The following is an 11187-nucleotide window of genomic DNA, read 5'->3' as shown; positions in this document are numbered from 1 at the left end:
TCCTGGACAGAGCTGGAGAAAAACGTAGAACAAAAAAAAAAAAAAAAAAAAGACCAGACTTACTGGTCTGACGGAGACGAGAGAAACTCCAAGAGTACGGCCCCTATTAGCTCGGTAATGAAGTCACTCCTGAGGTTCACTCTTCAGTCAAAGATTAGACAGGACCATAAAACAAAAGGAGACTAAACGGGCATATCATCCCAGGGGCAAGGACAAGAAGGCAGGAAAGGATAGGAAAACTGGTAATAGGGAACCCAAAATTGAGAAGGGGAGAACATTGATATGTCATGGGGTTGCCAACCAAAGTCACAAAACAATCTGTGCATTAATTGTTTAGTGAAAGATTAGTTTGCTATGTAAGCCCCCATCTAAAGTACAATAAAAAAGAGATAAAGCTAGGTAGACTGTTGTGTAGTATCTTACCAAGTGTTAGGCTTCTATATTAAGATCTAACTAAAGAAACTTAAGATGCAGAAGTATGTCAAGTCATGAGGTCTTGAGAACTGTGCTCGAGAAAGGGTTGGCAAAATGCATTTTTGCTTTCTTGATGCTTTGTGGTCCTGTAAGCCTCAGGTAGGGGCCCTTACACTGGAAACCAGAAAATACCCCTTCAAAGGCTGAGTCGGCTTCAGAGTTGCACCTTTAGGGTGAGCAGAGAAGGGAGAAGAAGATGGGAGAAGGGCGACCAAATGAGGCCCATAGGCTGGAAACACTTGTCTGGGGGAAGTGATAAATATCAACATCTGAGATCACCAGGAGGTCACCAGAAATCACAAGGCCCAGGAAGAATCTGCTCAGCCTTCCTGACTCAGAGGAGGTCGAGGAAAACGGAAAGTGCTGGTCCATGGCAAGACATCCATTTCTTCTTCCAGAAGAAATCACTTACTTGTAGTCATCCTGGCAGGTGAATGGAATATTCTTTTCCCTCATGATTGACCTCAGATCATTTATGGAAGAACCCGAGCATGAGTCACTGGGAAAGAAAGAAGAAACTATTAAAATAACAAGATCTTGCAAGCATTCCCTGACTCTCTTCTATGTAACAGGTCGTGGCCAAGGCCCTGGGGAAAAAAGAAACAGAGGCCCGTCTCTAGGAGCTCACAGGTTGGCCATTGACTTGATCCTCAACTCATGGCGACCCCATGCACAACAGGATGGACCTTTGTGATCCACGGGGTCTTCAATGACTGATTTTCAGAAGATCACCAGGTCTTTCTTTCTAGTCTGGCTTAGTCTTGAAGCTCCCCTGAAACCCATTCAGTATCATAGCAACACACAAGCCTCCAATGACAGACAGATGGGGGCTGCGTTTGAAGTGCATTGTCCAGGAATCAACACTGAGTCTCCCACATGAAAGGTGAGAATTCTACCACTGAACCATCACTGTGCCCAGATTCCTATTAAAAAAAAACAAAAACAAAAAACAAACCCATTGCTATTGAGCAAATTCTGACTCATAGCGATGCTATTAGGACAGAGTAGAACTGCCCCATGGGGTTTCCAAGGAGCAGCTGGTGGATTCGAACTGCTGACCTTTTGGTTAGCAGCCAGTTTCTTAACCACTGCACCACCAGGGCCCCCGATTCCTATTACAGAGGTAATATTAAGAGGCCATAGATATTGGCTAAATGTAGAGTAAAACCAGTTGCCACTGAGTTGATTCCAACTCACAGTGACCCCATGTGTGTCAGAGTAGAACTGTGTTCCGTAGGGTTTTCAATGGCTATGATCTTTCAGAAGTAGATCACCAGGACTTTATTCTGAGGCATCTACAGGTGGATTCAAACAGTAACTTTTCAGTTAGCAGCCAAGCACTTAAAAACTTAACCTTTTGCACCACCCAGGGACTCCTTAAATGTAGAGCAAGGTCCCATTAATTTCCCAAGCCAGTCTGTTCTCAATGCATTCGTGTGACTGTGGAATCTTTCATGGACAGATCATAAAATAATGCTGACACTGTATGGGCACAAAGCAATAAAATATACCTGAAATCTCCTCCAATGTCATGCATCACCCAGGCACGTAGTGAATGAACTCTCTCCTGATGCAAATTCATGACCTCTATACTTCCAAAAATGCTAAAATAGAAGAGACAAAGAACATTGTCAAGCCCAAACTAAAGCATCCATGCATCCGTAGCCACTGCCAAAAACCAACAGCCAGCAGGCCACTGTTAGAACCACCCTTTCAGTGGTCATTCAATGTGACTTTCAGTGGAGGACAACAGGAAGAAAAGATTCTTTTCTATATACTGACATTGATTTTTTAAAGACTTGCTATTTAAAGTGTGGTTTTTGGAGCAGCATAATAAACACCACCAGTTAAACCAGTTACTATGGAGCTGATGTCAACTCATGGTGATCCCACGTGTGTCAGTGTAGAACTGTGCTCCATAGGGTTTTCAAAGGCTAATTATGCAGAAGTAGATCACCAGGCCTTTCTTCTGAGGCACCTCTGAGTGGAATCAAATTAGCAGCCAAGTGCACTAACCATTTGCACCACCCAGGGACTTCAGGAGCTAGTTAGAACTGCGGAATCTCAGCCCCCATCACCACCTGCAGAATCAGAATCTGCATTTTAACAATCTCCAGGTGATTGACCTGCTCGGTAAAGTTTGTGAAGCACTGCTTTTAATGACCGTGGTGTCCTGCCCAAATCCCAACCTCCAGCTCTTCCCTATTTCTCTCTGATAGCTGCCACTTGTGTTGCAAATATACAGATCACTAATTCCAGAATGTAAAATTCTGACATATTAACACTTTCACCCAAAGGCCCTCAAGATTAGGGGGCAGAAGAAAATAAAAAGACAAACACTTCTTTGTGGAATTAAATATTAAAACATAGAGAACAAAAATTAATTTTGAATCCCTGGGTAGCACAAACGGTTAAGTACTTGACTACTATCCGAAAGATTAGTGGTTTGAACCCACCCAGAGGCACCTCAGGAGATAGGCCTGGTGATTTGCTTTCAAAAGGTCACAGCCTTGAAAACTCTATGGAGCACAGTTCTACTCTGTATACATGGGGTCGCCATAAGTTGGAATCGACTTGATGGCAACCAACAACAACAGAGTGTCTAGTACAAATTAGTATCTGCTCCCTTCCCTCAATCCAGCCTTGATCCGGGAATAACCGAAGAAGGAACGAAAAGGTAAGCAAGGTGGTAAAAACTGTAAGCGTAGAAGGAGGTCAGAAAAGGAAGGCATTGGTGCGGCCGGATTCAGGGGTGAGGATGACATGAGATGATAATAGCTGATGCTCATCGAGCACTTTCTAAGTTGTCAGGCTCACTGCATGACACTTTTCACACATTATCTCAGCTAATCTTATCACCAACACCTTGTCAACTACATACTACAGGGGCTGGGCTCACAGGGTTAGGTGCCCTGCCTAAGGACCAAAAACAACAAACCCATTGCCGTCGAGTCGATTCTGACTAATGGCAACTCCATGTGTTACAGAGTAGAATTGTGCTCCATAGGGTTTTCAAGGCTGTGACTTTTCGGAAGGAGACTGCCAGGCCTTTATTCCAAGATGCCTCTAGGTGAGTTTAAACTGCCAACCTGTCCATTAGCAGTCGAGCCTTTAACCATTTGCACTACCCCGGGACTCCTAAGGTCACATATTTTTTGTTGTTAGGTGCCATCAAGTCGATTTTTGACTCATGGTGACCCCATGTGACAGAGTAGAACTGCCCTCATAGGGTTTTCTAGGCTGTAATCTTCACAGGATCAGATTTCCAGGTCTTTCTCCCGCAGAGCCGCTGGGTGGGTTCCAACCACCAACATTTTGGTTAGCAGCTAAGTGCTTATCCATTGCACCACCAGGGCTCCTACAAGGTCACATAAACCAAAAAATAAAAATAAAAAAAAAACCAAACCCGTTGCCACTGAGTCGATTTCGACTCAAAGAGACCCTGTCTATAGGACAGAATAGAACTGCCCCACAGAGTTTCCAAGGAGTGGCTGGTGGATTTGAACTGCCTACCTTTTGGTTAGTAGCTGAACTCTTAACTACTGCACTACCAGGGCTCACATAGGTAACACATAATGGCCTCTGACGTCCCTGCTTTTAACCACTACAGTAGCCTGCTGGTAATGTCAGCAAAGAGATCATTGGAAGTTAAAAAAATAATCATTTTTTTTTTAAAGAGATAATTGGAGGTCAAGAGCCCAGCAGAGTCCCTGATGTTCTCAATAGTAGGCTTACTGTTGAACTGGGATTTAAACACTTCATGGAGGAGAGACAAATCCAGCCAAACCATCAAGGATGATAAGGATTTAGATAGGCAGAAAGGAGGGGACAGGTGGGCCATATAGGGGAGGAGCACAGCATAAACAAAGCCAGGGACTTGGCAGGAGGAGGGTAAAAGGAGAGAAAGCTGAGAAAATTCCACCAGGCCTCAAAAAGTCAAGGGCACAGGCTGGACACAGTGCAGTGACCATTGGGACCATTTGAGGATTTGGGGTAAAGGAGAAACCAGACAAAAGCATTGACTGAGAAAGACAAGTCTCTCATAGAATACAGAGATTTTACTGTTTTTAGCCCAAATCTTCAGGACTGAACCGAAACATGAAAACCATATTCTTCTAGGGATAAAATATCCAACAGGAGGCTATGATAACCCTAAAACCCTTGTGAATAGGATGCAAAGAAATGAATACCTGTTTCGGACGAAGGCTCTGCTGATGGACCCATTGAGCATCACATGGACCACACCACAGGCAGCTTCTGCAAACTTAGAAAAAAAAAAAGGCCCACCATTCCTCAACATGCAAACTTAATCACCATGCCCAAGCAGTTCCCTCTAAAAGAGCTCTTAGCATTCATGGGTTAGAGAGGGAATAGAAAGAGGTTTTGTCATAGGAAGGCCAGGTCTGTCTAATTTTCATTCCAAGCCATTGGAAGGATGGTGCTTCTGACCAGAGTCCTTGTAGCAGTGGTCCCAGTCCGCAAGGAGTTTGAACGATGAGGTTCAAAGTCATCGTTCAAGGAGTTGCCAAGGTCAGGTGGTTCAGAAAAGCCCAGGTGAGTGAGAGGAACGTTGTTGGAGGAGGAAGATGGACACGCTTTCCTGAAGACATTGTACATTCCATTTAGTGGGAGTGTCATGGATGATTCAGAGATGAGGGAGACAGGAACACTGGCAAAGAGGAAACTGAGGAGACAGAAGGGGACACTGGGACCAGAGAGGCACAAAGAGAAAGGAGAATGAAAGAATGAATGAATATTACTGGGCAAGGAGTATCATTTTGCCAGACAGCAAACATTCACTTAGAATATTTGCTAGGTACTGACCAGGCACTGGGAAAACAAAGCCTCTAAGTGGAGCAAACAGTTTGTGCTTGACCACTAACCTAAGGAAACCCTGGTGGCATAGTGGTTAGGAGCTACTGCTGCAAACCAAAAGGTCCGCAGTTGGAATCCACCAGGCACTCCTTGGAAACTGTATAGGGCAGTTTTACTCTGTCCTATAGGGTCGCTATGAGTTGGAATTGACTCAATGGCAATGGTTTGGTTGTTTTTTTTTTTTTTTACACTAACCTAAAGGTTGGGGATTGGAACCTACCCAGTGGGGCTGTAGAAGAAAGGCCTGGTAATCTGCTTACATAAAGACTACAGACACAAAAATCCTATGGAGCAGTTGTACTCTGTAACACACAGAGTTTCCACGAGTCAGAATCGACTCGACAGCAATGGATTTGCTTTTTGTTTTTGTTTTTTTTTCGGGGGGGTGGGGGGAGGAATAAAATGAACAAGACAAAGCCACTCTATATGCTTCCTCCAGGAGGACTTCCCAGACCCCTGAGACTAGCTCAGGTCTCCTTCCCTGAGCTCCAACAGCATCTCCCATTCCTTCTCACCAGTCAGCTACATCACACTGTAATGACCAGCCTAATGTCATTTTAGCCATGGGCACTAAGAGCCTGGCCTCCCCGCTTGTGACTACAGCCCTGGTGCCTGCTACCCAGCGCATGGCGCTCTGTGGAAGGGAGGGAGGGACGGAGGAAAGTAGTAATCAGGAAGTCCAATACTCTGGGATGGAGATTAAGAAAGAACCAGACAAAACGTAATGGAGGCTATCACAAGCCACATCCCAAAGGAGCTCACCAGGCAAAGGCAGCTGCCAATGGAAAGGCCTAAAGGTTTGAGGGAACAATGGAGTCTTTGGGGAAATGTCAGCAGATGCCGAAGCTGGGTAGATAAGTGAGTCAATGGAGAGCCGTGAAGCCTTGCCGAGGAGTCTGGACTTTATTCTGCAGGCTCTAAGAAACCACTGAAAGATTTGAAACAGTGGGTTGTGAAAATCCAATGCTGTTTCTGAGCAGAGAGCAGAGGCCCGATTGTTACTATTGATCACAAGCGCTGACTCCACAGTGGGCTCACAGGGCTCCAAGCACTGAGCCTGAGAGGCATCACTCTTGAAAAAGCCCAGACAAAGGATGCATTGGATCAATTTACCTCAAATTAGAGGCGGGGAGGTGAGGTGGGGATTCAAACCACCAGGCAGCGCTGCCTCTATTGTGATAAAATGAAAGAGTCTAGGCTGCCATGAGCATTTGACAACGATAAGGTGCAAGCCCCTAATTACATCATAAGGGCAGAGGGGCTTCTATCCCCTTCACCATTGTGCTTTTAGCTCCAAGGTCAGAGTGGGCGCATAAAAAAAAAAAAAAAAAAAAAAAAAAAAAAACAGCAGTTGCTGTTGAGTCAATTCCGAATCACGGTGACTTCCTGTGTTTCAGGGTAGAACGATGCACCATAGGCTTTCCAGTGAAGTAGGTCACCAGACCTTTCTTCCAGGGCACCTCCAGGTGATTCAAACCACCAACCTTTCAGTCAGTAGCTGAGCACTTAACTATTTGTGCCACCCAGGGACTCCTAGAAATGTGACTCAACGTTTAAAAGTTTTTAGCCACAGTAATGCCCCAAAACTATCATAAATGATAAAACAAATAGAAACTTCTTGGAAAGTGCAAACAGGAAACCTATATAGTGCTCCTCAGTTTTCACAGTAGGTGTTCAACAAATGAATAGACTCTAGTTATTTAATGGAATAGTGGCAACTTGTTTAAACATTGCAGTAACCCTGTGGGACAGGCATTATTTTTATCCCTGTTTCACAAAAGGGGAAATCTGAAGCTCAATGGTTAAAGCATCTGCCCAAGTTTAAACATGGTCTCCTTATTTCAAATTCTGTGCTGTGTCTCTGTCTCCACGATACCAAGATTTACCTGAAGCCCCTTAAGGTGGAGGTTTAGTTAGGTACCAACAGAAAGTTAAAGAAGACCACAGCTGCCATTTAAAAGACAGAACCAGCAAGCAGATTCAGAAAACAAAATGGAAAAGCATGGCTTTGGAATCAGACCAAAGTTAGGCTCTCAGTTTTGCTACTTCTTAGTCAAGAAACCTTGAACAAATCATTTAACCTCTGAGCACAAGTTTCTTCACCTGGAAAATGGGGATTTGTACCATCTCATATCATATACTACTGCAAGGACTAAATGAGGTGGCATGGGTAAGGAAGCTGGCCCAGGGCTTGTCGCAAATATGACTTAACAGGCACAAATATCTACTTGCCCCAGCTCCTCAGAAGTTTAAATTTAATTATAATAATTTTAAATCATTAAAATTATAATGAGTGCTTTTATACTTTCTTCATCTTTCCTTCATTTCTTTGTCTCTTCCTTTCTTCGTCTTTCTTTCCTTGTTCACTTGGAAAGAAGGAGTTGAGTAACAGATACGAAAAATAAACGTGCAAAAAGGTTACTTAGAGTGAAGTCAGAAATAGGGAGATGGAGAGGGACATGGGCAGTATCTCCTAGCCCAGCTTCTGCATCTGGAGTCAGACAACGTGGGTTAAACTTCCAGCTCTACCTCTTACTGTGTACATTTAGCAGATCGCTTATTTACCTGCACCTCCACTTTGTCATCCATAAAATTGGCATTATAATCATGGAAACTATTTCATAAAAGTCTTGTGAGGATGAAAGATATTAAAGCATGCAAAGAGCTGAGTACTGTGCCTGCCATATAGTAAGTGGTCTATAAATATAGATTATTAAGACTTTCCCAGGAATCTGTGATTGGCTGATAATACCTGGATTAAAAAAAAAAAAAAAAAAAAACTGTTGCCGTTGAGTCGATTCCGACTCATAGTGACCCTATATGAGGAGTAGAACTGTCCCATAGGGTTTCCAAGGAGCAGCTGGTGGATTTGAACTGCTGACCTCTTAGTTAGCAGCTGAACTCTTTAACCACTATGGCACCAGGCTCCGATACCTGGATGGGAGGATTAAACCAATCCTCCAGCTTCTTGGCAGCCAAAATCAAACAGTTGGTAAGAGCAGAGGTTCTTCATTTGGCCCCCATGGACCCTTCATGAACACACTGAAATTGTATATGAATATCTTCTGGCATGCACTTATGAACTTTTTCCTCAGGAAAGGATCTTAAACTTTCATTCCTAAAAGGATCTGTGACCCCCCCCAAAAAAGATGAAGAACCAGCTACTTGACTGGATGACCTCTTAAGCTCTTGGGTCTCCAAAATTCTAGAATTTTACTGCTTGCCACTGACCTTCTTGGACACTGTCTTCCAGAATACAAAAACGGGGCTGTTGCTGCAGTTTTCCATCCGACTTGGGCAAGATTGATAGTTCATTTCTAAAAGACATAGTTAAAATGGAAAATAAAGGTTATAAATAAGCTCCCTTCTTCCCTAGCTATTCAATCACAGTGGAACCATTTTCAAATGGCAGCACTGCCAAGATGGAAGATGGAGTGGACACATCTCAACGCAATTTAACTAAGTGCCCCCTGAATCCCTTCCAAGTCCTCACCTTACACTCCAAGCCCCAGACAGGAACATAGGGACCAGTTTTGAGTCATCATTCTAGGAGATCACAACAAAAGTTCACCTGACAGAGACAAGCCCCCAGCATTATTCCTGAGTCCAAGGAGAATTAGAGGTGAAACTGAGTCCTCAGGGGATGTTCTCTCACCATTTCCCTGCTTCCTGCCAACTCTTTCTCTCACTCAGTCTCTCTCTCTCTCTCAACACTTTCCTCCCCCTCCTACTTCAGCTCCACACCTTTAGGCTCAGATGGTCTCAAAGTCTTTCTATATCCACCCCCATCAAGATAGGCTATGACTTCACTGAGGTACAATAGAGCATGGATGCATAGCTTCTGTGTTCCTCCTCCCAAGGATGTTTGCCTGAATGCACAAACATTTATTGAGCATTAGATCCTGCAGGTGGGGAGGTGAATAAGAGAGGGGCCCTGCCCTCACAGAACTTGTGATCTAGAGGGGAAGACAGACATGTAATCAAATAAATCACAATACTATCTGGCAGCAGTCTAAGGTTCACAGGAGAGAAAGATTAACTTGGGGAGGTGGGGAGTTGCAGCACCATCAGGAAAGGTTTCCTAGAGGTGGTGATGTTGAGCTTGGTTTTGAAGGATGAATAGGAGTCTTCGGCCAGATGTGAGAGAAGAGGGCGCTCCACGCAGAGAGAACATGTGCAAAGGCGCAGAGCTGTGAGACAGCCGGATGGGTTTAGATGGGTACTCCAGAGAATCAGAGGTGAAGAGGGAAATGCTGGAAGACAAGTCATATGGAAGACAGAGTTGGCCATGGCAAAGAATTTGGAATTTATCCCAGAAGCAAAAGAGCCATTTAGGGTTGTAGGTGGAAATTAGATGCAGCCACATTTTCGCTTAGGAAGAACACAGTGGGGGCTAAATGGAGGCTGATTTAAAGAGGTGAGGAGTGACTACAATAGTCCAAACAAGGAACGAGAGTGTGTAGTGCACTGGGAAGTGGCAGTGGGGGTAGAAAGGAAAAGATGAATTACTCCGTAAGTAGGTTAGGAGGTGACTGATTGGATTTAAGGGAGTAAGAAAGAGCACAGAATCTGGGAATGTCTTATCTCAACTTTACATCACTAGGCGGGTAAGGGAGGTACAGTGAACAAGGACTTGGGACCCTTTCTTGTGCCCCAGAAGTCAGGCAGTGTGGCAGTTGCCTATTTCCTCTGTGGGAAACAATGGTGGTTCAGTGGTAGAATTCTCGCCTTCCATGCCCAAGACCCAGGTTCGATTCCCTGCCAATGCACCTCATGTGCAGCCACCACCCATTTGTCCATGGAGGCTTCTGTATTGCTATGATTCTAAACAGTGTCAGTAGAGCTTCCAGATGGACTAGGAAGAAAGGCCTGGCAATCTTTTTTTTTTTTTTTAAATCAGTCCATGAAAACCTTATGGATCACAGTGATCTGATCTATAACCAGTCATGGGGATGATACAGGACCAGCCAGAGTTTCATTCCATTGTGCATGCGTCACCACGAGTTGGGGGCTAACTCAACAGCAGCTAACAACAACAACGTGTAGAGCTGACTCTAGAGAAACACCCATCATTCTATTTCCATCTCTAGACGCAAATGTGAGCTTGGGTATCAAGTGTGAGAAAGAGCACCCTAAATTCAAACTCTTTGGGTCATTTGATATAGCTAGAAGATGGCTGCCTCTGGGCCTGAACTTTCCAAACTGAATTTTGGAAAGCCTGATCTACTCTAAGAAGTTAACCTTTTTACAGACTTAATCTGGTATCTAAGGAAATGTCTGTCTTTGTAACCAAGCTAAGAGATAACGTTAAGGAAATGTTTTTCTTTGTAACCAAGCTAGAAAAAAGTATTTTCAGCATGTTACCAGAGAGCCTTAACACAAATAGCTTAGTAACCAATCAACAAAGTATACGTATACTCCTTAATCCCATCATAGAAGTTTCCCTGCTCCGAATGAGCCAGTCTTCCACACCCCTGAATCATTAAGCACCAATCAGAATTTTGTACTGTTAGTTCTCGATTCCACCATATAAAAGTACCCACTTGCTTTCACTTCTTCAGAGTGTTGGATTTCACTTTGTGAGATCTAACATGTCCCTGGTTTGAACTGTTTCGACCCTTCAATAAATCTCCTTGCTTTTACTTTAAACAGAGTACGCAGTTTTACTCCTTGACAAGTGCCACCAATGCGGGCAAGGAAAGCTCTAAATCATAACTCTTCCTGGGATGATGTACTGGGATTTTTATAGTAATTAAATGCTTTAAAATAAAAATCACATGAATAAAAACAGAAACATTTCCGAGTATTTTTGTTGTTGTTATTAGTTGTCATTAAGTC

General features: G+C 43.8%; 1 protein-coding gene across 1 annotated transcript in view; it reads right to left on the bottom strand.

The window, feature by feature from the left end:
* Positions 1-11187, bottom strand: part of CD38 (CD38 molecule) — a 71073-nt gene that overhangs the window by 15135 nt on the left and 44751 nt on the right. Inside the window, exons 4-7 of the mRNA XM_012559869.2 lie at positions 8581-8666; positions 4665-4738; positions 1986-2078; positions 887-973 (exon numbers count right to left, since the gene is read on the bottom strand). Of these exons, the coding sequence (XP_012415323.2) occupies positions 887-973; positions 1986-2078; positions 4665-4738; positions 8581-8666 (340 nt within the window). The remainder of the gene's footprint in view (positions 1-886; positions 974-1985; positions 2079-4664; positions 4739-8580; positions 8667-11187) is intronic.

This window comes from Trichechus manatus, unplaced genomic scaffold (assembly GCF_000243295.1).
Source record: "Trichechus manatus latirostris isolate Lorelei unplaced genomic scaffold, TriManLat1.0 scaffold00343, whole genome shotgun sequence".
Lineage (NCBI taxonomy): Eukaryota > Metazoa > Chordata > Mammalia > Sirenia > Trichechidae > Trichechus > Trichechus manatus.
The sequence above is the reverse complement of the archived record's forward strand: the minus strand, read 5'-3'. Positions and strand labels throughout refer to the sequence as shown.